Source organism: Abramis brama, assembly GCF_963993115.1.
Source record: "Abramis brama genome assembly, chromosome: 22".
NCBI lineage: Eukaryota > Metazoa > Chordata > Actinopteri > Cypriniformes > Leuciscidae > Abramis > Abramis brama.
In genome coordinates this window covers 26,077,688-26,105,000 of record NC_139984.1, presented here as the reverse complement: position 1 = coordinate 26,105,000, position 27,313 = coordinate 26,077,688, and the positions used below count along the sequence as shown (strand labels likewise).

The 27,313-nt window shown below is 37.2% G+C and overlaps 3 protein-coding genes across 6 annotated transcripts; 1 reads left to right on the top strand and 2 right to left on the bottom strand.

The window, feature by feature from the left end:
• Positions 1-498: 498 nt before the first annotated feature.
• copz1 (COPI coat complex subunit zeta 1) lies at positions 499-7,340 on the bottom strand. Of its 2 annotated transcripts, none has more exons than XM_084098756.1 (9): positions 7,215-7,340; positions 6,739-6,807; positions 5,747-5,828; positions 5,573-5,664; positions 5,437-5,492; positions 5,252-5,329; positions 3,013-3,064; positions 2,738-2,836; positions 499-993 (listed from the first exon to the last, which is right to left on the bottom strand). In XM_084098756.1, the coding sequence occupies exons 1-9, from the start codon at positions 7,230-7,232 to the stop codon at positions 946-948; spliced, it is 594 nt and encodes a 197-aa protein (XP_083954882.1). In that variant the 5' UTR covers positions 7,233-7,340; the 3' UTR covers positions 499-945. The 2 variants fall into 2 exon arrangements, with proteins under 2 accessions (XP_083954882.1, XP_083954883.1); XM_084098757.1 differs by having other exon boundaries at positions 2,738-2,776.
• A 10,065-nt stretch (positions 7,341-17,405) lies between these two features.
• On the top strand, positions 17,406-22,822 carry nfe2 (nuclear factor, erythroid 2). Its single transcript, XM_084098740.1, has 4 exons — positions 17,406-17,614; positions 19,344-19,422; positions 20,140-20,277; positions 20,826-22,822. Exons 2-4 carry the CDS (start codon positions 19,375-19,377, stop codon positions 22,035-22,037), a joined length of 1,398 nt encoding a protein of 465 aa, XP_083954866.1. The 5' UTR covers positions 17,406-17,614; positions 19,344-19,374; the 3' UTR covers positions 22,038-22,822.
• Positions 22,326-27,313, bottom strand: hnrnpa1b (heterogeneous nuclear ribonucleoprotein A1b). Of its 3 annotated transcripts, XR_014604121.1 has the most exons (12): positions 27,202-27,313; positions 26,563-26,682; positions 26,285-26,431; positions 25,993-26,203; positions 25,815-25,907; positions 25,604-25,735; positions 25,436-25,507; positions 24,138-24,320; positions 23,881-24,051; positions 23,697-23,768; positions 22,551-22,622; positions 22,326-22,469 (listed from the first exon to the last, which is right to left on the bottom strand). XR_014604121.1 is itself a non-coding variant. In XM_084098742.1 (11 exons), the coding sequence occupies exons 1-10, from the start codon at positions 27,289-27,291 to the stop codon at positions 23,707-23,709; spliced, it is 1,281 nt and encodes a 426-aa protein (XP_083954868.1). In that variant the 5' UTR covers positions 27,292-27,313; the 3' UTR covers positions 22,326-22,622; positions 23,697-23,706. The 3 variants fall into 3 exon arrangements, 2 of the variants coding, with proteins under 2 accessions (XP_083954868.1, XP_083954867.1); XM_084098742.1 differs by having other exon boundaries at positions 22,326-22,622; XM_084098741.1 differs by lacking the exons at positions 22,326-22,469; positions 22,551-22,622 and adding an exon at positions 23,208-23,507.

The following is a 27,313-nucleotide window of genomic DNA, read 5'->3' as shown; positions in this document are numbered from 1 at the left end:
GTTAAAACGGTGTAGTAAATGTTAAGTGCAGTTCAACCTCAGGATTGTCTCTCATTTACAACCAGGAGAGGGCGCTATTGCATTGACTTTGAGTCATTGATAGAGTAGCGAGGGAAACAGGCACTTCAATTGGAATTTATACAGTAACGTCTATCTATCTATCTATCTTAAAAGAGGTCTAAATTATGAGTGTAATAAATGTTGTAGCATCTCTAATGTTCTCAAAGTCATAACAGTTCCTATTTTTTTATTTTATAAATCTGTTTAGTAACTCAAAGCTATTTTAAACATTTCTGTTTTGTTGCTGTGGAGGTAACATGTTTACTAGCTCACCAAGAGTCCCTGATCCTATGTATGAGCAGTAGTAATAGTGATGATTGACTTAAAACTCACAAAACAGTAAACAAAATGACCTCAAAATATTGTAAAAAAAAAAAGTCACAACCGGCCCTGCAAACTCAATAGTGCCCAAAAAGAGAAGACACACCACAGCAGAACGAGAGTGAAACGGTTTGTTTACTTCAATCTAAACAAGGGTCAGAGGGAAGAACCGAGAACAAGATCAACCACTGGAATGTACATGAATTGTAATGAAAATCTCACAGTACAACAGTGATATCATTCACAAAACCAGCCATATATTCAAGTGCTTACTGGAATGGGATGAAAAAAAAAAAAAACACGCCCCGGTACTTTTCCCTAAAAAGAAAGTCCCGCCAGGACAATATTCCAGCTTCTTCCTCTTGCCATGACAATCTTTAGAAATGTCATGTTCTCGGTCTTATATTTGAGATAGAGAAACACTAGAAGTCGGTTTCAGTGGATGTGCACTTTAAAAGTCAAGAAAATACTTGAGGAAAAGGGCAGATAGGACAGTAGTGATGAAAAGTGGTTGAGTCTCATTCATTTCCCTCATCTCAGTTCAGGAACGGGACCAAAAGCGTCCTATCGGAGTAGAGACCATTTGATCTGTTCCTTAGCTGACTGTAGCACCTAGAAATAAAAAAATAAAAAATTCCAATAAAGTTAGAACCTTTATTTAAAATATAATGTAAAACATTAGTATTATATTACTTAAACAACATTTTTTTTAAAATATTAATATATAAATTAATATAAATATATACATAAATATATAAATAAATATTATAAATGAATATAAATCAATCAATAAATATATATATATATATATATATATATATATATATATATATAAATAAATAAATAAATAAATAAATAAATAAATTTTATATATATATATATATATATATATAAATAATATGAGGGCTAATATGAGGGTTACCGAGATAAAGTGAGACGTTTTTTAGATGTCAAACTTTAAATGGAAGAAATATTACTTGGTGATCCTTTAAATCCACTTATAATGGTTGTTATAATTAATCTGAGGTGTCATTAGGAGCTTTAAGAATATGTGAAAGTGGCTTCTGCCAATTTATTATAACCTGAAGTTTTAAATTAGGCAATGCAAAATAATTAGTCACATTTAATTAGAATGAATTACCATCTTCAGAATCATTTATTTGAAATATTCTGTGTTCCTCTTCAGTAAATCGAATCACTCAGTGAGGACGGATAGACCAAACCACTCCCAAAATACCTCACTTGTCTCCAAAGCTACAAAAGGTAATTGAATTTTAACGTGTTTGTGTTCTTGACTTATTAATGCCATCATTTTTCATAAAAGACACACATCCATCAGGGCGCTGCTTTATGGTTTTCAATACTTAAGAGGCAAAATATTAGCACCTCCTCCTTAAGATACAGTGAGGTCCAAAAAGCCTGAAACTATGAGTGAAATGACTATATTTTCCTAATTTATACCCCAATTTTTTCAAAATCCTAAAACCTGTGTTTGGGGTCGTAAGAATTTGCTAACCAAGGCTACATTTATTTGATTAAAAATACTAAAACAGTAATATTGTGAAATATATTCAAATAGAAAACGGTTATATTGCAATAATATATTAAAATGTAATTGATTCCTGTGATTCAAAGCTGAATTACTTCAGAAATCATTCTAATATGCTCTAATATGATACATTTTTGAAGGATTTTTAAACAAATATAACGTTTTTTATCTTTTAAATCTTTTGTAATACTCAAAATATCTTTACAGATCAATTTAATGCATCCTCGCTGAATAAAAGCATTCATTTCATTCTTTCTTTCTTTAAAAAACTAAATCTTACTGACCCCAAACTTTTGAAGAATAGTGCCTCTAAAATGAAAAAACTGCCGAAGTGAAAAAGCAAAACTTTTACATGTAAAGGTGCGCTCGTTGAGGGGAACCTTGTAATCGAGTAATGCAGGCGCAGCAAAACATCCAGGAATTAATTCATCATCTTAATTTGCACAAGACGAGGCAAAGCATAACCGTATAGCAGGGAAGACGAGGAGACAGCCATTAATCACGGGCACCAAAGGGATACCGGCAGCCTGTCTCAGCGCCTCTTAAACGAGAACATTAATCAGTCCACACTCACGACTACGCCAGCCGCGGGGAGCCATCGCTGGCAGACAGCCGCCAATAATTAGCCATCATGTTTACATGCGCCAGACACACGCGGGAACCCGGACTAGCGAGTGAAAAGTTGTGAATCCAGACCACCACAGACTCGTTTTCCAAATGAATCACGGGTCAATCGCAGAGCCGCTATTAAACATAAGCGGTGATCGCGACAGGTGTCGCTGAAGGAAGCGCGTGGACATCTCTCACCTGAGTGACTGTCTGTTCTGTCAGAGGCACGTCATCGCCCTGGAACGAGATGAGAGAGGGAGATGCTGATGACTTTAGGACTGCTGGCTTGCTTGCTTCCTGTCTCGTACATGCAAGATTATTGGAAATCAAACTTAATAGCTGCCTAGCAAGTACCATAATGCTCATCAGTGGCGTCAGAGCACGAGAGATGAAGCAGAGGCAACAAATACTAATCAGATTAACATTCACATCAGTGTAATGGAAGTCAATAGAGGAGAACAAGAAGTAGTTACCCTCAAAGCAACACGGTGAACCACCTGCTGTGGGTCGCTCTCCAGGATCACACTGCAAAACAGACAATTAATCAGCGCTGCCACCAAAACAATGAGATTTTTAGGCTCAATTACGATTGTTTTCAAAAATGCATGCTTCCTTTTTTGGCCCTCCTTTATAGAGAAAGTAGAGAAAACAGGAAAGGATGTGGACAGGATCAGGAAACAACACTCGCCAGAATCAATCTTATGTCGGCCGCACGAGCACTAGTGGTCGCAGTGGAGTTTTCAGTGGCGATGTCTAGACCCAGAAGGAATCTATAGACTTTTTCTGCATTTTCTGCAATGGTTTTTTGGTTTTTGTTTAAGGATTGCATCAAGGTATCTGTTTTATTAGTTTATGCATTCCCTGGGAAACGTACCTAAAATCTAGGCATTGCACCATTGTTTGAGCTACAGGATTGACATTTATTCATAATAAAAAGTGTTAAACAGAGCTGAAAGAGTATGACAGTCTTAATGGTAGCTGAAAGCATAATTTAATGTAAGGAGCGGCTGATTTATAGTATTTTATGAATGATTTGCATGTCTGCGATTCTTTAGCCGTTGATTCTGTGTGGGCCTGCTGATTCCCAATTATTTTTTTAAATACAGTATAAATATAACTATATAAATATTAATGACACAAATTGATTGATTAGAATACTTAAAATATTAATTGTAATAAATTACAATGTAATAAAATCCATGAAATTTCTGTAGGTCAACTAGTAGAGCACAGTAGGTTTGACTCCCAGAGAATGCACATACTGCTTTGGATAAGAGCATCTGACAAATATATGAAGGTTATTATAATGTACACTACGGTTTATAGATTTTTTTGGAAGAACCTAATTTTATTCAGATGCATCAAACTTGTCAAAAGTGACAGTAAAGACATGTATAATGTCAGAGAAGATTTGTATTTCAACTTTATACTCATCAAATAATCGCTCAATTGAGGACGATACATTTTTTATCAGATAAGAGGACGTGCGCATAAACTATGATGGAAACTCGTTTACTGAATAAATCCCTCGATGCGCGACAAAAGAACTCACGTGACTGTGCCTCAACAGTGGATGTGATTAGATAACTGGACTAACCAGTGGACCGACTTCATCACACTGCATCTCAAATGTTGGTTTGATTATTCTGAAATGCCAAATTGATTTGGTTTAATTCCCTCCCAGAAGCATCTCACATGATTGCGTTCCCAACTCCAGGCATCTGAACGCAAGATAACATGACAGCGTTTAGTCTGAGAGACGCAAGTCATTTATATGATGTAGGACAGAAGAGCCACAGTGGCTTTTTTACGATTGTGCCAGTTTCCCAGAAAATGGCGATTTTGTTCGCTTGAACACATGGGATGAAAGCAGTGCTTTATTTGCAAATATTTTATGCAAGATTCCTATTTTGCACACAAGTTAAATTCACAACTTTGGATGTGATGATACCAGTATTTCTCTCTAGCATTTTGAGCGCTGTCGAACGGATTTTTAAACACTTGGCCATTACGCTCACACACTCAAAATGCTAACGGGAAATGCTGGTATAGTCACATTTTTAAAATTTCACAACACTAATGACTATTGATCAGAAGAACAGGGTTCCCACACCTTGGTTAAATTCAAATTCAAGGACTTTCCAGGTCCAATACCCTTAAATTCAAGGATTTAATGTGGGGACACATTTCAAGTGAGAGCAAGGTTACATTGTGTTACCTTGTAAGATACATTGTTACAGTTTTGTGCGTGTGAACATCATGGCAACGTACAACACAAAGTACGTCACGCGGGAAACACTTAACGTAACGCGTAAATGCGCGTAACTAACGTAAATAAAGCAAGCTAGTATGCATAGGCCACGAACCGGAGGGAATATGGAATTTTTTCCAGAAAACTTCTTGCACAAAATAAATTCAAGCACTTTCAAGGACCTATATCTATGCGTGTTTAATTTCAAAAACTTTCCAGGGCCTTGACATTGTTTTTTCAGATTCACAAACGTTTAAGGATTTCAAGGACCTGTGGGAACCCTGGAAGAAATAAATGCAGAATTGGTGAGATGCATTTCAAAAACCTTACCGACCCCAAACCTTTGAATGATAGTGTACGTACAGCAAGATCTCTATGAAACAAAATTGTTTGCTTCTGTTTTCCTCTTCTTTTTTTTCTTTAAATGTAATACAAGTTTGAATACATTCATAATGGCTTACCCTCCATCAACAATCTCATCAACGGCCAGGAACAGACCCTCCATATTTTCAAGCAGGGCTCGCTTTTCCACATTTTTCCTAAAAGAAAAAGAGGAAGAAAACAATCAAAGTCAAACTTTTTTGGGGGGGCGGGGTTTCTGACAGAGACCATATAACTCATAATGAAAAAGTATTTCCTACAGTACCTCAACATTTGGCTCAAGGAATCAAAGAGACAATTCAACACTGACATAAGCATCAGCTGTGTGAACAAAGACAATGACACTTATGAGATTCACAAGGTTATGATAAGACAATACTGGATGAAATATAAAGCATTACCTCATTTTCATGGGAGCTGCCGATTACGTAGAAATACAGATCAATATTGCTCTTGTACACAACCGTTAGACCCTCCAGCAATGCTATTTCACCTGTGTGGTAGAGATGAAGAATGACTCCAAGATATGACTTTATGTTGGCGAACACAAGATTGACAGTAACATAATCACTTACTGTCTGTCCTGTGTGTCTTGTTGAAGATGTTCTTCTCAAAGGCTTTCTGCTCTTTCACTGTGGGGTACGTGTCATCATAATACTGAAACAAACACAACAACTCAGTCGCAAACTAACATATGACGCTTATAATACAGACAGAGCACTTCTATATTACTGAATTAAGTGCTAATAAACACTCTTTCATACACCTTATGCAAACAAAAAGCTTATGTTTCTAAAGGGTGTGAGTTTGAAAATGACAGACTGTTATATGGTTTTGAATAACATGAGAGTGAGTAAATGATGACAGAATTCTAAAACTGTGTTTACTTTCAGGTTTAACCCTATAAAGCCTGCTATTATGAATTTCAAAGGCCTCTAAATTATCAACATGATCACAACTTTGCTGAAAACCTGTTGCACACAATCTTCTACGTGGCGTCTGACTGATAGTTCATACGTTTTAGCATGTGGAAGGCCTTTTAGTGTAATCCTAAAAATGTTTTTTTAAGTAAATGTAAGAATTTTAATATCGCTATTAATATTTCAAAATGAACACTTACTGGACTGAAGCAACTTAGGTTTGCTTGATTATCCATACATCATTTTCACATGTCAGGCTTTACAGGGTTAAAGGGATAGTTCACCCAAAAATGAAAATTCTGTCATTAATTACTCACGCTCATGGCGTTCCAAACTTCATCTTCGGAACACAAATGAATGAAAACCATATGGATTAGTTTTATGATCTCTTTATGAACTTTTTTAAGTGTCAGAGTGCTAGTTGCCTAGACTGTCAATGGAGGGACAGAAAGCTCTCATGTTTTTATTAGAAATATCTTCATTTGTGTTCCGAAGATGAACGAAAGTCTTATGGTTTGGAATGACATGAGGGTGAGTAATTAATGAAATAATTTTCATTTGTGGGTGAACTATCCCTTTAAATAAAACGTCACTGTATCAACTCAAATCTGATCATGACCCTGATGTTCATCATCTGATGGTCTCACCTTAGCATAAAGTCTCTCTCCGTCATTGTCCATGATCAGAACAGCTTTTACAGTGTACAGAGAGGGCTCCTGTCACAGCACAGACACAAACATGACAGATGACCAATGAATTACAGTCAAATTAATCAGTTGATCAGGGCAAAGGTTGCATAGACGTAAAACTGTAGTTCAGATACCCATCAGCAACTGCTGAGGTTGTAAAGTCAATATTATAATGTAATATTTCAGTATAATCTTTTAACTTTAAATATAATAAGTATCCTATACACGCTGTTGCTAAACTCGTATGATTGATTTGTGATTTATTGTTTAGCGGAAGTAGCGAAAGGGCTAATTGAACAGGCAACAGAGCAGATTTAACTGCTAGCGGATGATTTACACTTATATTGATATATATATATATATATATATATATATATATATATATATATATATATATATATATATATTGGGATATAGAGATAAAATCTTATTACCAGTATTAGCGTATCCATATTGTACTGTGCAGAAGGCGCTCACTCTAGCTCCGTGTATTGAATTCCTGCGTATGTGTACTTCCGCTTACGACATGAGGTAAAAGGGCAAAACTTAGCGGAAGTACTTTGTAACGTCATTGAAAATATAATTTGCGGGACATAAATAAATAAGAATGTTTTGAATCGGCCTACCCAAAGCGGTTATTATTATATTATTATCTTTGTTATTAATATTCAAAAACATTAAAACAATGACGTGAACATTACAATACAATCTACACACTACAATACACAGTCTAGAAGCACACAAATCGTAAGAATCCAGCTGTGTAAAATGTGTGTGTCAATAGCCTGTTTGGCTACTTGTGAGAGCCAAATGTTGGAAAATGCCCTCACAAATTCCATGAAATTTTGTTTTTAATATTATATTTATATAGGATATCCTATATTTTATTCACTTTACACCAGTAATGCAAACAGGGCTTTAAGAGAGAAATTGGAGAGCGGCCTAAGGGATATTCTACCAGAAACGTACATTATCTGTAGCCTACTTGAATTGTTACAGTGAATAAAAAGTATTTCATCCAAAAATTTCTAGAACTGGCTGATGGTTGATTTCTGTGAGTTGTTCTGTAAAGGAATATGTCATTCATTAGGTTCTCAGATATTTTTTCTTTATTAAGAGCACTTTTGAAAATTACAAATCCTGTCCATGTCATTGTCCTCAGCCAAATTGGAGCTACCGCTTTCATAGTTTTGTTATGCTAAAAACTGTTATTTAGAAGAAGAAGAAAAAAAACAAGTTTAAGCTGTTATCATTCACATCACTTGGTCAAAAACATGAAATTATATATAAATTCTACAAATAAATACTATTTTACAACTGTCCCCATGTTTTCGGTCAGTCCTGTCACGTTTACAGAAAACTCTACATCAAATGTGTGAAATACGCCTTTAACGGTATGACTCAAGAGGAAGTGACATAATTTGATCAAGGCTAAATTCTGTCATTGAATTGTATGATTTTAAGCTTGTTTTTGTATGTTTTTTTTTTGTTTGTTTTTTTGAGGAAGACGACCTAAAGGGTCAGGCCCTGTCACGGTAAAACATCCCAGAAAATAATGAAAATGTTTAAATCCAAAACATGTCTAAAAAGGTTACTGAAATTCCTTGCTTGCATGTTAACAGTTTTATGCTAAATGCTATGCTATGTGTGACACGGCCTTACAAATGAATGGCATTGTTCTTTTTTTAAACCTTTATTGCATATAATATGCATTTAACGCATGCCATAGTAAAACATTATTTGAATAAATAGACATTACACTGTAAATATATTCTAATCAATTAGGTCCTTATTATACACTATATTGCCAAAAGTTTCAGGATGACAAAGTTTAAAGATGACTTTAATGGCATCCCATTCTTAATCCGTAGAGTCGACCCTTTGCAGCTATAACAGCTCCAACTCTTCCGGTAAGGCTTTCCACAAGGTTTAGGAGTGTGTTTATGGGGATTTTTGACCATTCCTCTAGAAGCGCATTTGTGAGGTCAAGCACTGATGTTAGGTGAGAAGGCCTGGCTCGCAGTCTCCGCTCTAATTCATCCCAAAGGTGTTCTATGGGGTTGAGGTCAGGACTCTGTGCAGGCCAGTCAAGTTCCTCCACACCAAACTCGCTCATCCATGTCTTTATGGACCTTGCTTTGTGCACTGGTGCGCAGTCATGCTGGAACAGGAACATCCCCAAACTATTCCCACAAAGTTAGAAGCATGAAATTGTCCAAAATGTCTTGGTATGCTGAAGTATTAGGAGTTCATTTCACTGGAACTATAGGGGCCAAGCCTAACCCCTGAAAAACAACCCCACACCACGATCCCCCCTCCACCAAACTTTACACTTGGCACAATGCAGTCAGGCAAGTACCGTTATCCTGGCAGCCGCCAAACCCAGACTCGTCCATCGGATTGCCAGACAGAGAAGCGTGATTCGTCACTCCAGAGAATACGTCTCCACTGCTCTAGAGTCCAGTGGCGGCGTGCTTTACACCACTGCATCTGGCGCTTTACATTGCACTTGGTGATGTAAGGCTTGGATGAAGCTGCTCGGCCAAGGAAACCCATTCCATGAAGCTCCACGCACTGTTCTTGAGCTAATCTGAAGGCCACACAAAGTTTGGAGGTCTGTAGCTGTTGACTCTGCAGAAAGTTGGCGACTTCTGCGCACTGTCGCCTCAGCATGCGCTGACCCGTTCTGTGATTTTACGTGGCCTACCACTTCATGGTTGAGTTGCTGTTGTTCCCAATTGCTTCCACTTTGTTATAATACCACTAACAGTTGATCGTGGAATATTTAGTAGTAAGGAAATTTCACAAATGGACTTATTGCACAGGTGGCAGCCTATCACGGTACCACACTTGAACTCACTGAGCTCCTGAGAGCGACCCATTCTTTCACAAATGTTTGTAGAAGCAGTCTGGAGGCCTAGTGCTTGATTTTATACAACTGTGGCCATGGAAGTGATCGGAACACCTGAATTCAATGATTTGGAGGGGTGTCCCAATACTTTTGGCAATATAGTGTATGTCCTTGGCTGAACTTTACCATAGTCTAATATTACATTAACATTAAAATTGTAATATTGCTTATCAAAACTTAAATAAAAAACACAAAACATAACTTTTTCTGCATCATCAAAATCAATAAAGTCAGTCCGGTCACGCCACGCTTAGTCCGGTCATGCCACGCTCAGTCACGCAGGAAATGATGACATAAAAGTGTACTATTTGAAGAAAGATTGATGAATTAATCTCTTTAACTGTGTAGATGAAGGTGGAGGTATATATCCACTACTATGTTTTTGTAAAAATCTCATATGTAAAGGTAGTTATTTTACAACTATATGAGTGCAATTGAGATGAGATACGATTCTGTGATTTTGTGTACTACAGTTGACTGAAAAATTGCTTAAATTTCTTATGAGAATTACAAAACCAAGTTAGATACGATCAGGGACATGTGACCAATAAGAAAATGCTATTTGTATCAAAGAAATTCATTAGGAAACCATTCTAACAAATACAAATTTGTCTGTGACAGGGCCTCACATTTTAGGGGTGAAATGCGTAAATAAAAAATTATTTTATTTAATCATAAAAACATGCTGAGATGGCATGATATGTGTTTCTCATGGTTTAACATGTCCTCCTATGACTCAATGTTCAGATTTAAGAATAAGATATTTTTAAGTGGAAATGTACGTTTCTGGTGAATGTCCTCTAAATGTACTAGCCTAATTGAAAAAAAAACAAAGTAAAGAAACTATTCTCCTACAATGCACAATATTTCGGCCTTGTCTATGTCTATTTAATACCTTTACCATTGAAGCAATATTGATGTTGATAGTTTAGCCTGTGTGTCTGACCACACAGTCTGGTGAACCATGACAGTTTTTTATTTATTAAACAACGGCAGGTTTGGGTTAAAAACATGCAATTTGACATATACAGGCAAAAGTAAATAAAAAATTAAAATGTTAACAAGTTAACGAGTTTGTTTGCCCATAAAATCTTTAAGATATTAGGTTAAACTTATTTGGCTTGCTGTCCACTGAAGAGGGGCTCGATGAAGCAGCTTCAACTCGAGCTCTGATATACCCCCCCAGTGGCTAAATGTAGGATATAATAATTGAAGGGCAAGGAACCTGAGATGAAGGTGGAGTTTGGGGAGGTGGAGGGATACTGGAACAGCTGATACTAGAGAGAGGTAAGCGGCTGCTTATATACTCAGGCTGTTGATTGAAAGATTAGATGGGCTCACTCCTCCCTAACTTACGTTTAGGAACTTCATTTAAATAGGACTAGCCAACTACAGTATATACTGTGTGTGTGTGTGTGTGTGTGTGTGTGTGTGTGTGTGTGTGTGTATGCTGTAGTATTACAGGGTAGAGAAGACCCATGCTAACAGGGAATGTTCTCAGAACTTTAGCTAACATTATGTCAAGGTTCTCTCAAAGTTCTGAACAAATATTCTTTCAGTACTGTCAGTAGAATGTTAATTCAAAGTTATCTGGTCTTTAATAATCTGCTCTAATAAAAGTTCTCAAAACGTTGGTACAAAAACGGTATTAATACATTTGTTCATGGAGAGTTTTTTTTTTTTTTCCTGAAATGTTTTAGTTGGACGTTCATCTAACATTTTTTTTAAATCGTACTACTTGTTTTAGAATGTTCAGAGAACATTCAAAAGTAACATTCCCATTATGTTTGAAGAATGATTAAAAACGGAATGTTTCCTTAACGTTCACATACACTTTAAAAAAAACAGGACATTTTGAACAGCCAGAAATAATGTGTTCATAACAAAAAGTTCTTGGCTGGGAACCAATCATGATCCCGAAAAAAAAAACGTACACAATCACAGCAACCTATGGAACTCATTTTAGCCATGCATGTTTTTCCTGTATAATCAATTTTAGATCCAACATTTTGTCTGATCTGAAAGTTTTACCAACTGAATTTACCAGCTGAACTAATAGCTACTAATAAGGCCTGTTCACTTGAAATTTAATCTAACTGATAAAAAGGTATAGGTGTCGAGAAAAACAAAACAAATGGTAGGCCTACAAATTAAAGTAAAATTCCCATTTACAGACTTTTCATACTTCATTATGTATGTGTCCCATTAGTCAAGTGTGTGTTTAAGGATAATATAACAACCTCAAAAAATATTTTTATTTCAGAATTTCAAAACTTGCTCCTATTTACATAGTGTTTTACAGAAGGTGATTCACGGTCTACCTGGGTACAATGACTTCATCATGCTTCCAGCAACGGAAAAATGCCGAGCAGTAGTTCTGTAAACCTCTGGCTCTCGGGACCAGACGCTTAGTCAAAGATAATGAGTGATTCGGATCCTGATTCTGAACTGATTGGGTTTGGAATCTGTTTGCTCTCCGTGAATGACACACTGGCCTCAATGACACAAGTCCTCCTCAAAATTGCATATGCTTCCAGCCTGTCCTGTTTTTTTCAGAGATAATTTAAGAGATCCTCCTACAACTGGGGATCATAATTACATTGGTCACTTTTTCTGGGAAGCACCACTGTGAAAACGAATCCGTACAGGGGTTTTCCCTGCGCGGCTCACGGCTCTTTACTACAGCGACTACACTGACATCAGAGGTCACTTGTTTTGTCTTAGACTTAGACTAGAAAACGGTTTAATCGAGAGATCTGTGGTGGGATAACCTGCAAGTAAAACTCACAATACTATTCTGAGCATGTTGGCTATTTTGCCTCTAAAACGAGTCTTGAAGCACAATGTACAAAAAGTAGTTTCTATTCTGAATAAAGATGCTCTTTATATGCTTGTTCAGTAAGGTGGCTCACCAGCGAGTTTCGCAATGAAACACTGGGTTTTCACAACTCTACCACGAAGAACATTTCGAAATTACCCTATTTTATATCAGAGAGGATACAGTATGTGTTTCCTTGGTGTCATTTTTTTAAATTTTTTTTTTTTAGGTATGGTTATGTCACCCAGATATGAGAATCATAGCTTCACGGTGCAGATCAAGAATTATTTTTTCAGTTTCTATCCATATATATTATATTATTTATATATTATTTGCCATGTTCATTATACTGCCATTCAAAAGTTTGGTGCGAGTTTTTTTTTTATTTTTTATTTTTTTATCTATTCATAGAAATGAATACTTTTATTCAGAAAGGGTGCATTAAATTGATCCAAAGTGACAGTAAAGACAAGTGCTGTTCTTTGTTCTTTATTCACCAAAGAAAAAAAATGATTAGGGTTTCCACAAAATAAAAGTTAAATTAAGCAATGTTTTCAACATTGATAATAATACAAAATGTTTCTTGAGCAGCAAATCAGCATATTAGAATGATTTCTGAAGGATCATGTGACACTGAAGACTGGAGTAATGATGCTGACAATTCAGCTTTGCATCATAATATATTTTAAATGGTAATATTTTGCAATATTACTGACTTTTCAATATATATATATATATATATATATATATATATGTATAATAAATGATGCATTTTTGATCATAGCTCCACGGTGCTGTTGGAACAATAAAAAATGTGAAAAAAAATGTCAATGAAAATTTGGGGTCAATAGGATTTTAAAAAAAAACATATTAATACTTATTTCAGCAAATATATAGGTGTGTTTATAGTAAACCTGTGTGTGTTTATAGTTGCAGCCGTTTAGAGCTTGTTGTACTTGTTGCAATTCATTTTGTCTAGTAATACATTCATAAGGCCTACAATGTTCGGCAGTAGATTATTATGGAATAATTTCTGAATCATCACTTAAGTCTTATGAGTGTCCGTCTTTGACTCCTCAAATAGCACTGCTCTAATGGTTCAACTAGTCAAATGTACAGTAGAAATATTTGCAATAGAGATGATCTTCTTAGAATCCTATTTGTCACCAAACAATCGTTACACCTGACGGACTCCGAATGAGGAACCTGCACCCACAATCTCATTGCGCATTGTAACTGTGTCTCAATAGTGCTTGAGATAAAACTCCTCAGATAATCGGACATCTTTCACAATAAGATCTTTATCTGTGCGGTCACGGTATAGCATGTGTCCGCTCATCTTTTCCACACCGTATCAGAAGGGCATTGATGGACATCATCATCATCATCATACTGGCCTGTGATGTGTGTCTGACATGAAGGTGGCTCTGTATCCCACCGGCTCCCAGTGTGGGCTTGGGTGTGGTGAGAGTTGTGGTTGCAGAAGGAGAGGAGACCAGGGGGAAAGGGGATGTTGGGTGGCGGAAGCTCTGCTGAGTGCTGATAAAGGCTTGTCTAGGTGCTCATGCTAACTGTTGTGGTTTCTGGCATGAGACGGGGGTAGAGGGGAGCTGCGTACACGATCGTTGTATTCTTTAATTCATCCGGCCAGCGCTATTGCACAATACGGCATGGGGTTCAAAAATGCATCTTGTTCTCCAATGAAAGCAGGAGTTCACATGGTGCATGTCCTAAATTTGCTCATTTTGGTGTGCATAAGTGACCTACAGTGTGGATTCATAAATATTTCTGCATGTGACATAAATATTTCAAAATCCTAAAATGTTTCTGCTTATTTTCAGGTTTAAATGATAAAATCCCTCATTTAATGTAGTAACACATGTTTTGAACCTGACTGTTTGCAGGCATGCATATGGATCTGTGTTTAGTAAACAGATTGATATATATTGAATGCACTGCAATGGACGGTGAGTTGAATTAAAAACACATACTCTATTTGAGGTTTAAGGGAATGCTATTTATTTAGAGCTGTTACAGTATATAAATTGTGCATCGGATGAAATTACGTTACTCTTGATTACTCATACACATATTTTCCACTTTTCCCAGCAGCAGGGTGAATTTTCCCAATGGACCACAAACCAAAGACACGAATGCTTTCATCATAAGTAGCTCGGGAGGATTTTCCTTGTAATTGGAAACGTGTCCTCATGTTTACTTGTGGCTACTGACAATCTGATAGTAATGTTATATTTTTTTGACAGGAAAAATTAGTTGTTAAAAGTATAAATACTTTTTAAAAGTTTGGGGTCGGTAAGATTTTTAATGTTTTTGAAAGAAGTCTCTTATGATCACCATAACTCTAATTATTTGATTAAAAATACAGTAAAAACTGTTATATCGTGAAATATTATTACAAAAAAAACCCCTGTTTTTTAAAATGTCATTTAATTCTTACAATACTTTTGTAACATTATGAATGTCTTTACTGTCACTTATGATCATCTAAATGTCCTTACTAAATAAAAGTTTAATTTATTTATTTAAAAAATAAAATCTTACTGAACCCAAACTTTTGCACAGTAGTTCAAATTTAGTAGATATACTATATATTATTATATTACATAAAAATTATAAAGGATGAAAAAAGGAAACTATTATAGGCATATATATATATATATATATATATATATATATATTCACACACTTATATTATAATTTATTTATTTTTACTTGTATAGAATATCTTACTAAACCATTCAGTTTTCGTCTTTCTTTTTTTCCGTCTTTCTTTTTTTTTAAGTAAAAAAAAATATATTCTGAAACTTTAAAACAAAACAAAAAAAATCCTATGAGTTTCCTCTTACCTATGGGAAGCAGGAAGAATAGAAATAGTTGGATGGGTCAGGATGGTGTCATGGGGCTGTTTCACTTCCTGCGGTCAAACCAAAGAGGGTCAAGAGCATCACGAGGCCACAACGTAACAGAGGGTCAAATGAATACCAAAAATACAATAAAACACATTAAAATATACAATGAACAGCAAGAATAAATAGATGAAAAGGACAACAAGGTCACACAGCAGTGAGATATAGAACTGTGCGAGCCACTCGATGACCTGAACTGTGTGTGGAGAGAGTCAGAACGGCTGTTTAGGTTGGAACACGCCAAATCCCAAACCACTGTGGTGGATGTAATAGCAGGCTGTTTTCATGTGTGTGTTTGTAGGTGGTGGAGTCGGGTGGGTGGGTGGGTGCTAGGAATCAAGGCTTGGGAAGTCCCGTCTCTCTGGTTCCTGGCAGGCGCCCACCTCTTTGGACGATGTCAGCCACCTACGTCCATCATTATGGTGCATTTACATACAAACATATTAACGCGTGGGAATGAAAACACCGCATTGTAAAAGACGAGCTTGAACAAGTATCATGAAACCACGGGCACAATGCTGTAACAAGTTTTGGTAAAAAGTTTTTAGTCATAGCTTTCTATTTCGTAGGACTCAACCACACTATCGAGCTTCTAATATGTTGACATTTTTTATAGGAAATTCTCTACACTGACAGTCTTTGGTTTCTAATGATTGTGGACGGCATGCACCTGAACGCTCTTTAACTGGTGTAATATTGAGAACTTTAAGAACTAAGCACACATTAAATGTAAAACGTATGAAAAAAAAAAATTCAATACATAAGCTGACTAAAGTGTCATTATATTGTAAATATATTCTATGCAATTTGACAGATATTAAATTGTTTTCTTTATTGTATGTTGATTATGGGGTTATTTTATTGAGATAATGTATTTTTTTTTTAAATAAATAAAAATAATTGTAAAAAGTGTTGCTTTGTTGAAGACATTTAAATATGTGCATGGTTATTTAGGGCTAAACTATTCTTTATTTTTCATTAGACACTAACCACTTTTTTGATTATCACAAAACTTGCAAGGCAGTTTAGAGTGATGTTTAAAAGAGAGAGAGAGAGACAAATGTATTAAATAAAAGTAAATATTGTTTTTTTTAATGTTTCTCGACCAGAAGTGCAACTGCATGCACTCCAATGGCAGTCCTTGGTTTCTAATGACCGTGGACCATCATGCACCTGAACGCTCTTAAAGTGGTGTATTATCGAGGGTGGGTGTAACACGATAAGGCATTGGTCAAATAAAATTAAGCACTTCAAATGAACAAGGAAAACACATCCTTTCACCTCGCCTGACGATTGTGCCTAAACAATCCTGCCGATTGTCCCGTGTGTGTGATTTCGGAAGGACTTCATCAAGGACTCGAATGGTCACTTGCAATGTAAGACACGCTCTTCCACCCTCCCGTCCCCCCCGCTTTCACTGGCTGTTTGTAGTTGTGCGGCAGATACAGGAACAATGTGGCCTTTCTTACCTGTTGAAGGTGTACATTCCATCCCTACTAAATCAAGTCAGAAAACAGCCCCTCCTCCGCACAGCAATCCCAGATTTAACTCCAGGTGCGCCTGTTCATAGTGTCTGTGTTCAAACCACATCCCTCACATGGGTGTACATGATCACCTCAGGTCATTTTTGCACCCCGTGAAACACTGAGGAAGTGATAGACTTTAGGACACGTACACACCTAGGCTGTGGATGGGAATCACTTGTCCATAAAGCACAATCTGAAGGGTCTAAATCTATATTTGGTCTGGGAAGTCCACAAGTGCGAGCTTATATATATATATATATATATATATATATATATATATATATATCCGTGGCTTAACCGTTTTTGGTCTTTTTTTGTGGGCAACTTATTTTAAACATATTAAAATGCAAGTGTTGCATTTAGGAGGGCAAAAAGTGTGGGTGCTTTACAGGAAACCTGCTTGCATCGCCCATAGACCCATCCCATTTGTGTGAGTGACAGCCAAAAGCAGACAGGGTGAGTGGGAGAAAGAGTGAATGAGAGAGAAAGACAGGTTGAGCGCATGCACACTTGTAGTTCAAAACTAAGAGCATGCAGCGAACTCTTTCACTCTGCAGTTTAACACAGGGGTCACTGGTTTCTGCTCACAGGATAATATGATATTTTGAAGACTTTTTCATCTGAGCTCAGTGCTCAAGGAAATGCTAATAAGGTACAGTTTGTCATTTCATCTTTTTTGAGGGCTTGTTGGGAAGTTTTTTTTAGTAAATATGGCAGTTGTTGACAGATATTGTACAATTCTAGTTCACTTTCGAATCTTCAAGATTCTGAATGACTTTTTTTGAGTCATAAAGTCATAAAAACTAAGGACGCATTAAATGTAATGAGTGTTAACTTTTTTGCTTCAAAAACTGAATAGTGTTAACTTTCTTTGCTTCAAAAACTGAATATAAGTTGATTATTATGAACTTGATTAAAGTGTCAAAGTTATGCTGTGTGTGTGAGTGTGTGTGTATATATATATATATATACATAGGCCTATGAGATGTAAAAATAATTTTAAATTGAAGTATTAACTTTTTAAAAGTTAATTTAAAAAAAAGTGTTGCTTCGTTGAAGACTTCAAAATATATGCGCATGGTTATTTCTTGCTCTAAACTTTTCTTTATTATTCATTAAACTTTTTGTTGCAATGCATGGTTTAGAATAATGTAAAAAAAATGAGAGATTTTTTTTTTTAAATTAAGAAAAATATTGTTTAATTTTTCATCTTTCTTGCTTACTGTTGGCTCATGTACACTGCTACAGTGGTTAGTACCACAGCTGATGTTGAAACTTGGGAGGCCTGTCCCACAGCCCTGTCCTCTCAAAATTTCAGAAACTAGTCAAAGGAAATAAGCTAGACACCGCGGTAAAGGCAGGATATATGTCTTTTACCCTCAAAATGTCAAAAGGAAAGAAGTGTTTTGTTAAATATCTCACCACACATGAAATACAAAACCATTAGATGTTATACAGCATTATTGCCGTCACGTCCTGTCAAACTTGTACCTGACAGTGGATTTGCATTTTTACTGTTAGCTAGATAAAACAGCTTTCAAAATTAATTCAAATTTGTATTGTTTCTGCCAAAAATAACCAGGATTCATATAAAATTTTCATTCTTGTAAAATTGTTCATTTGAATTAGAAAGATAACAGTTTTTCTCACTGGTACAGTTCAAACTTATGTGCGAACAGTAGCAGAATGACATCTGAATGCAAAGTTGCATTGTTTTTATCGCACCAAAATACATGCCCAATTTAACAGGAACCCACCATTAAAATTTCAAGCAGTTGTTGTGTATAAAAAAGGCTTCACCAATAAAAGCAAACCACCAGATAGTGAGGCATCTGTTTCTCACAATCATAAAAACACACAGGGGTAACCGGAATGAATGCTAATGCATATGAAATATCACTATACATCAGCTCATTTATTATCAACATGAAGGAATGTACTGAGAAAGTCTTCCTGACATTCTGATGTCTGTGGTTAGGCCCCTGCCTTCGTTTACTGGAGAACAGGCTGGCTCCCGAAAGATTGTCTTATCAAGGGTTGACATTACTGTTCGAAAAGCCAGCTGATAGGACAAATCCAGCACAAAGAAACATCATGTCCAATGACACAACATGACTTTTGGAGCACATGGGAAGGGAAACAGTTAAAAAAATATATATATATATTCTTAAGGTTAATTTTTTGAAGTTTCAGAGTAACATCCTCGGTTTACGGGTGTGTAGATGGAAATTTACTCAAGTCAGTTTAAATTTGTTCTTAAGATTGTTGGCATGTGGTCACAACTGACCTACATTACCCGTTATGTGAACGCTAGCATGGTTTGTGTGTCTGTTATGTCTTTCATGTTCGACAAATACAAAAAATTTCTTTTAACGTTTTAGATTGATTCACTGCATCAGGGGTCTGTCCTGAATGTGTTCAGCAATCAACAGTGTATTTCCCCTGAGGATCAGCTGTGAGGTGAGTATCTATATGAGGAAAATGATACTATAAAAAGGCGGGAAAAATAAAATAAAAATTTGTTTATACATTGCTAAAAATGACTTGTCTTTTCAGTAAAGAAAAATCATTTAAAATAAAACTCACGAGAATGTATATTTAATATCTATTATAAGTATATTTTGTCTTACTGCAGTAGCAGATTTTTACTTTAAAAAAAGTCAAAATACAGACATATAAAATGTAATTTTGAATAATATAAAAAAATTACTTTTGAAAAGTTAATTCAAAAGAAAAGTGTTGCTTCGTTGAAGACATTGAAATTATTTCTTGGTCTAAACTTTTCTTTATTTTTAATTAGACGCTGCAGTCACCTTTTGATTATCACAAATATCGCAATGCGTGGCTTAGAGTAATGTTTAAGAAATGAGAGAAAAATTAATTAAATGAAAGTAAATATTGTTTAATTTTTTATCTTTCTTGTTTACTATTGACTTGTTTATATATATATATATATATATATGCATGCATATAAATGCATCTATACACACACTGGCTGAAAAAAGTTGTCTTATGCAGTGTAAATTGATCTTGTTCCAAGGATTTTTAGATATTTTAAGTGAGAAATACATATTTAAATATATTTAAAAGACAAAAATACAAGTTGAATTTATTTATTTATTTTGCATGGTGCAACAATCCATATCAAGTTTTCCAAAAACTGCATTTAATTTCAAGGGACCGGCAAACCCAGGAAGACTGCATGGGGAGGTGTCGATGTCCACCAATGTCACTGGATTCCGAGCACATCGTTCCCCCCAGCATTTGGAGATGGACTTGGCCTGGCAGGAACTGATGGCCATCACAGATCTTCAGGTCAGTACCCTAGAACCCCCCACCAGGTTCCTCTTTTACATGCACAAACACCAAAACTCAAGAAAACATCCGATTATTTTGTGGTAGGATACAGCCAATCATTTTAGAGTGAGTGCAAGCTGCCTTAGTGAAACGGTGGCCTTATTACATTTTTCTAATGCTGAATCCTCTATAAACACACATTGAGTTTAGCTACGATCTGCAACAATGGGCCAATTGAGTGATGCGAGGATAAAGGCAGACAGAGAAAGAGGGTGACTGCTGTATATTGCCGACGGCCCCCTGCATTGCACAATGACCATCTGTTTCGACATGAAACCCGAGCGCTCCTAAGTAAGACCTGCATAAGCTACGGGTGGCACATTCACCCAGGTGGGCCGGTCCTGTAGAGAGCAGCTGACTCAATACAACCCTCCTCTGCAGCACAAATCAACTGTTACTGAGATCAGACCTTAGCTTTAGGTTCCCAAGGTGTTTTCTTTTATAACAGTTTGATTTGAATCACTAACTGGAAGTTCTTGTTATTAAAACATTTATTTTTGTCACAGGAGTTTGAGGTACCCAATGAGAATCCCTTTGAAGCAATCCCATACCTCTCCATGGAGCCCATGGTTTCTCAAGCGGGGTTCGGGATGAGTCAACCTCAGCCGGAAACCATTCCAGCTGCTTGCGATGCCCATCATGCTGGTGTTTATGAAAACGCATACCCGGAAATGATGCCACCCTATCAGCGTTTGAACCCACACATGGATATGCACTATGGCCACGGTTCCCCCAGAATGCTTGCGAATACGCAAGCTCTTCATCCACCGCTCATGAGTCTTTTGGAGCACATGAACATAGCAACACGCAGTCATGGGGTTGCGAAAGATGGCGTTATCAACCTTCATGGCACAGGACAAATCAAACAAGTTTGCACGGATGATCTGGAGTCAGATTCTGGTTTGTCGCTTGGTTCAAGCCCGCCGCTCGCTTCTCCTGAGAATGGGGTGCATGGAGTACCTACGTACTTACCTGCAGATGGTACGATGGGCTATGCTGAAAGTCAATTCGAAAGCATTGGGGAACAGTGTCGCATGCGGCCTACTCTGCTCGGGTCTGCTGACTACCAGCAGCCCTACAGCTCATACCCCGGAGCATCTTTTCCCACAGCTGCAAATATGCAAGCTATCAACCAGCAGACTTACCAACCACTGGCAGTTTTACCCACAGCACTGCATGATCAACTAAATAGCTCAGGTTTAACAAGACTAGGTTCATATCAGGCTCCATACCCAAAGCCAAAATCAAACGGTGTTCCTATACCCCTGAGCAGAGATGAGCGGCGAGCCCTTGCTCTAAAAATCCCATTCCCCCTGGAGAAGATTGTGAACCTACCAGTGGATGACTTCAACGAGCTTTTGACCCAATTCACACTGAGCGAAAATCAAATGGCACTCGTGAGGGACATTCGCAGACGAGGGAAGAACAAAGTTGCAGCTCAGAACTGCCGCAAACGCAAGTTGGAGAATATTGTACATTTAGAACATGAGTTGGGACAACTTAGAGCTCAAAGAGAACATTTAACCAGAGAAAGACTGGAGTTTCAGCAAAACCTAGCCATTATCAAATGTCGGCTCTCAGATCTTTACACCCAAGTGTTTTCACAGCTACGTGACGAGGAGGGACACCCATATTCAGTTGACGAGTACTCACTACAACAAACTAATGACGGCAACGTTTACTTGGTGCCACGGAATACAGTAATGGAGGGTGAATGAACTTTTTTTTAAGGGTTTAAGTCACCACTTGGCTGGACAAACCAAAATGTATGGCCAATGAATTTAAATTACTTCAAATCATTTGTGATGAATAGAGACTTAAAACTATTTCTAAAAAGAAATCAGTCACAGTAATTTAGACTACAATATACATTCATGTCTACAGAATTTCAAAGAGAATGTAAGACTATTTTAGGGGGACTACTTTTACTTGGTATACTTTATAAACCATACTGCAAGAATTTTGGTAAAGACACTTTTGTACATTACAACATTGAAGAATCAGTATTACATGTCCAAAACACAAACTTTTATTAAATGTGTTCAAAGAGAACCAAATCACATCATTTGTTGTATTAAAAGTTTTATTTGTAAAAGGTTAAAAAAACCCACAGGTATAAAAAAATAAATCTATTCAGCTGCATCTTTGTCCTAGAAAGAGAGAGAAAAAAAAAGTCTGAGATTCAGAGACACTGTTAACACATGAAAATATTACATTACAAAAGCAACTACCTTTCATTATAGCACCAGTTTAAAAGGACAAACATGCGTCTTCATTTCAAGAGATGATTCACTCATCAGATCCTGAAAAAGCAAGAGTATTATGGTCAGCAAGTTAAATATGGAACATGGGGAAAAAACTGGGCATGCATTAAAAAGGTTTCAATTTTATAAAATCGTCACCAAACTATGCTGACTGCAGTTACTTCCTCTGTAATACACAACACTGAATGGGAAGATCACATTAACTGTACAGCTTCATCTAATAAAATTCGTAGTTACCAGCGGTAGTGGAGAAGTCTGTTCTTACCTACAGGAGTTTTAAAAGCGCTGCCTGCTAGTCTTTGAGTAGCGCCCTGTACTCCCTGCTCTCTGCTTCTTCACAGGGCGATGATCTTGCTACTCCTTTCTCAGCTTGCTCCCATGGCTAGACTGATATGCAACCAAATGTACACTACTCTAAGCATTTGCATTTAACAGCCAATGCTTTTTTTTTTTTGAATCAGTTCAATTTACAATTTAACAAGAATGGATTTCCATTTTTTTTAAGAGCCAGAAGACAGTCTTTAAAATTGAATTACTAATAAAAAGGCTCATAGAAGCTCCCATTAAGTTCAAGGGTACTACACTAAAACCCCCAGAAACCAAAAACGACTAATACAGCACATCTTTTAAAAAAAAACAAAAATTGTTTTATTTCACCTTGATTGGTTACATAAAATAAAAACCATAACGACTGAAAGTAGTTCTACATAAAACCTCATTGGAATGCTTTTTCCTCAATAGACAATATAAAATAAGTTTGCATGATGACAAATTCATGATGTCCCACACACGATAGCACTACTGTACACTTCTTCTGGTGGCAGCTGTAAATCTGCCAAACCTGTTTGGCTGAGCAGATCTAGGGATGTAAACCTGCATCTGCCCTGTCACTTCTCTTGCTGTCCTCTCCTAAAGCACTCAGTCCTGTTGAACAATATGAACAACAATTGTTAAGCTGCACACTAACTGAGGGTTGTTTCTACACCAGATGTACAGCAAGGTTACAGTTTAATGAAGAGCATTCAGTCCAAGACTAACATTTAGGCATTGTTACCCTGTAAATAAAGTAATCTGAAAGTCTATTTCAGGTAGACAACAGAATTTGAAACCAACCTTTCTGAGCTTAAAACCGTCTTCCACCAGAGCCACCACCATATCCACCACTGGATCCACCTCCATAGCCACCTAGAACAGACATCATGCAATTTAGGATTCAAGTCGTTTATATAAGGAGATGTGAACCTAAAGGGAAAATGTGAAAACCTAAATGTGTATAAGGCCATTATGAAGGGCTCACCACCATATGGGCCACTGTTCCTCCCTCCTCCACTGCTGCCACCACCACCTCCAAAGTTCCCTTTCATGGGACCATAGTTGGACTGCTGGTTGTTATAGCTGCCGAAGTCACTGTAGTTACCACCTCCACCACCACTGCTGCCACCACCACCACCGCCGCTACCAAAGTTACCTATGAACATTTAAGTCATTCAATGTTACTACTGACAATTTAGGCACTTGCAAATAGGTTTACAATTAAGATTGACATGTACTCACCACCTCCAAAGTTTCCATTGCCATTGTTGTAATTGTCATTATATCCACCACCGCTGTTTCCGCCACCATAACCTCCGCCCTGGTTGCCATAACCTTGTCCTCCTCCTCCACCACCTCCATATCCACGATTTCCACCATAGTTACCAGGACCACTGCCGCCACCTCCACCACCACCATAACCACCTGGAGAAAGTCAAAATTGATTCCTGTGTACTTAAATTTTAAACCATTCAGTCTTGCACATGTTTTCACATCCAAAGCACACGCACAGAAAGTTGCCTCTCAGGGCGTAAATACTGAAGTTAAAATCTTAAAGGGGTGGTTGATTAGGATTTCACTTTTCTAACTCTAGTTAGTGTAATGCTTCCATTTGAGCATTTGAACATCTGCAAAGTTACAATGCTCAAAGTTCAAAGCAAAAGGGAGATATTTTCTTTTAAAGAAATCGTTTAAGGACTACAACAAACTGCTGATAGGGACTAGACGACATTCCTCCTGAGTGACATCACTAACCTTAATTTACATAAACCCCGCAACACAATTTGATTATCAAGACGGAATGTTAATCAATGACTAGAAGACAACTAGAAATAAGCTACATAAATTCATCAACTAACCATTCAGAAACGTTGTCTACATGTCACTTCTTGAGTCTTATCTTTGACTCCGGTTTGACTAAGGCTAAAGAAAAGGCTAAGAATTGTGTGTGTATCTGTGTGAGGTAATCGAAGCTGCTAAGAACGAGCTGTTGTCCACCCTCTGTGCCGGGAGCAGCATTTAAAGGGACAAAAAAAAGTGCGTTTTTGCTCACCCTCAAAAAGTGACAATTTTAACATGCGACATAATATCTTTGAGGTATTTTAAGCTAAAACTTCACATACATACTCTTGGGACATAAAGGACTTATTTTACATCATGAAAAGGGCATTATACCACCCCTTTAAAACTCTTATTTATTAGCATCTTTCAGTTGTATTTGTGCCATTGCCAACTTGTTCTTGTTTAGTTACCGGGTGTTTTCTTGTCTTTAATGCCGGAAATGTATTAGTTTGGCTAGTAGCTTTTGCTGCAGCATTTGTTAAATCCATAGGCAAAAACTCCTTGTTCTTTAGCCTGTTGACTTGTTCGTGGTATTCAGATACAACAATTTGTTGCAAAAATGCTTCGAATAAATGAATATCTACTTTTAACCTTTTAAGGATGGGTAAGAATCAGAAAACTCAAGATTATATCCAACCCCATTTAACATTTACAATCAGTTAAATTTTCAAACAACTAAAGAGAAACCAAATGCATACCATCTCCACCAAATCCATTGTTGTAGCAGTCCCCTCCATAACCACCACCTCCACCATTACCTCCTCTACCTCCTGCAACAGGATTGTGAAAAAAAAAATGCTGTTAAGTCACTATATAACTTGAATACACAATTCAAAACACTTCAAAATGTCCTCTTTGGCATGTACCTCTTCCGAAGTATCCATCACGGTTGCCACCGCCGCCACCACCTCCAAAGTCATTGTTGTATCCACCACCATTATTACCATATCTGTTGAAGTTTCCACCTCCACCTCCGCCTCCGCCACCACCACCGCGGCCTACAGATTTATTTGAAATAAATTAATACAGCCAAGTGTATTAAAAGAGATACCGGGGGAAAACAATGAACAAACTTACCTCTCATGTTCATGCCAGTGTTCTGCATTTCTTGTTTAGAAAGAGCTTTTCTGACTTCACAGTTGTGCCCATTCACAGTGTGGTATTTTTGAACTAATGGGGGAAACATACAAGGGTTATTTTTAACCCATACAATATTAAGATATTAAAAGATTGACACCGGAATGAAAGCACTTACTGACAATACGATCAACAGAATCATGGTCATCAAACGTAACGAAGGCAAAGCCCCTTTTGTTTCCGGTCTTGTGGTCAACCATTATCTCAACGACTTCAATCTTTCCAAACACGTCGAAGTAGTCGCGAAGATGGTTCTCCTCTGTATCATCCTTAATGCCACCCACAAAGATCTTTTTCACGGTTGTGTGAGCAAATGGCTTGTTGGAGTCCTGAAACATACATGCATTTAGACATTTGCATCCATATGCATCCACTCTTTCAGAACGTTTTTACATTACTTAAGTTCTCACCTCTCGAGACACGGCTCGTTTAGGCTCCACGAGCCTACCGTCGACCTTGTGGGGGCGTGCATCCATAGCAGCATCGACTTCAGTCACACCAGCATAGGTGACAAACCCAAAGCCCCTGGAGCGTTTGGTGTTTGGGTCTTTCATCACCTAAGAAAAACACATAAGCATAAGGGTTAAACACTGGTCCTCATCATACCCTTAAAAAGAGAAAAATACTCAGTGTTCAAAAATAAAAAGATTAATATAGTAAACAGCTAAATAGGGTGAGATGCACTTACCACACAATCCGTTAAGGTTCCCCATTGTTCAAAATGCGCCCGCAAACTATCATCTGTGGTTTCAAAGCTGAGCCCTCCAATGAAGAGCTTCCGCAGCTGCTCTGGCTCACGTGGTTGGCCCTGAAAATAACAATCCATATAATAGCTGAGTAAAGCTAAAGCCAAACACTAAAACTGTGCATCGAGTCTATTTTCTGCAGCATATATTAAACTAACAATACATTCGAGCGCGAAGCGTCATGACTCATGAGACCTTGAGGTAACATACTCTTATAAGAGGGAGGTGAACGAAGACCTCCGCCATGTTGGTGCCGGACCATGCGGCCTATTTGTAGTAGTATCTCGGTTTCAGCCAAACAGTGGTGGTAGCAAATAAATGTAGACCATTATAGATACGGCGATTAAATAATTAAAACAAAGAAATAGTTGTTTTCGGGAACAAAATCTTCGATGTAATCATGCGGCCTAATGTCTGCATTCTACAGGAGTTAAAATGGCGGCTCGAACACGCTCTTTGCAAATAACAAAGAGCAACGAATAAAGTCAAAGTTAAATTCGAAAAAAACGCAGACGAACGAAACTGTATTGCTTAAAATAAGCTGTTGTAACTCCTAAATAACTATTTGAAAGTCAACCTACCTCTTTAGACATCCTATCAACTGATTCTGTTTGTGCTGCGCCACACGCCTGTCGGTGAGACACACACTGAGAAGTGGGGGGAGATATCATAAATAGCTTGGGTGAAAACAGT

What these genes read in the sequence shown, in the direction of transcription:
- hnrnpa1b (XM_084098742.1), bottom strand. Translation starts at nt 27,291, where the DNA reads ATGATATCTCCCCCCACTTCTCAGTGTGTGTCTCACCGACAGGCGTGT. An exon ending in AACGAGCCGTGTCTCGAGAG is followed by an intron (nt 26,204 to 26,284) that starts GTGAGAACTTAA and finishes TGTATGTTTCAG; the next exon opens with GACTCCAACAAGCCATTTGC. An exon ending in TGATGGATACTTCGGAAGAG is followed by an intron (nt 25,508 to 25,603) that starts GTACATGCCAAA and finishes ATCCTGTTGCAG; the next exon opens with GAGGTAGAGGAGGTAATGGT.
- nfe2 (XM_084098740.1), top strand. Translation starts at nt 19,375, where the DNA reads ATGTGTTCAGCAATCAACAGTGTATTTCCCCTGAGGATCAGCTGTGAG. An exon ending in CCCTGAGGATCAGCTGTGAG is followed by an intron (nt 19,423 to 20,139) that starts GTGAGTATCTAT and finishes TTTAATTTCAAG; the next exon opens with GGACCGGCAAACCCAGGAAG. An exon ending in TGGCCATCACAGATCTTCAG is followed by an intron (nt 20,278 to 20,825) that starts GTCAGTACCCTA and finishes TTTTTGTCACAG; the next exon opens with GAGTTTGAGGTACCCAATGA.
- copz1 (XM_084098756.1), bottom strand. An exon ending in GCAGCTCCCATGAAAATGAG is followed by an intron (nt 5,493 to 5,572) that starts GTAATGCTTTAT and finishes TTGTTCACACAG; the next exon opens with CTGATGCTTATGTCAGTGTT. An exon ending in TCCTTGAGCCAAATGTTGAG is followed by an intron (nt 5,330 to 5,436) that starts GTACTGTAGGAA and finishes TTTTTCTTTTAG; the next exon opens with GAAAAATGTGGAAAAGCGAG.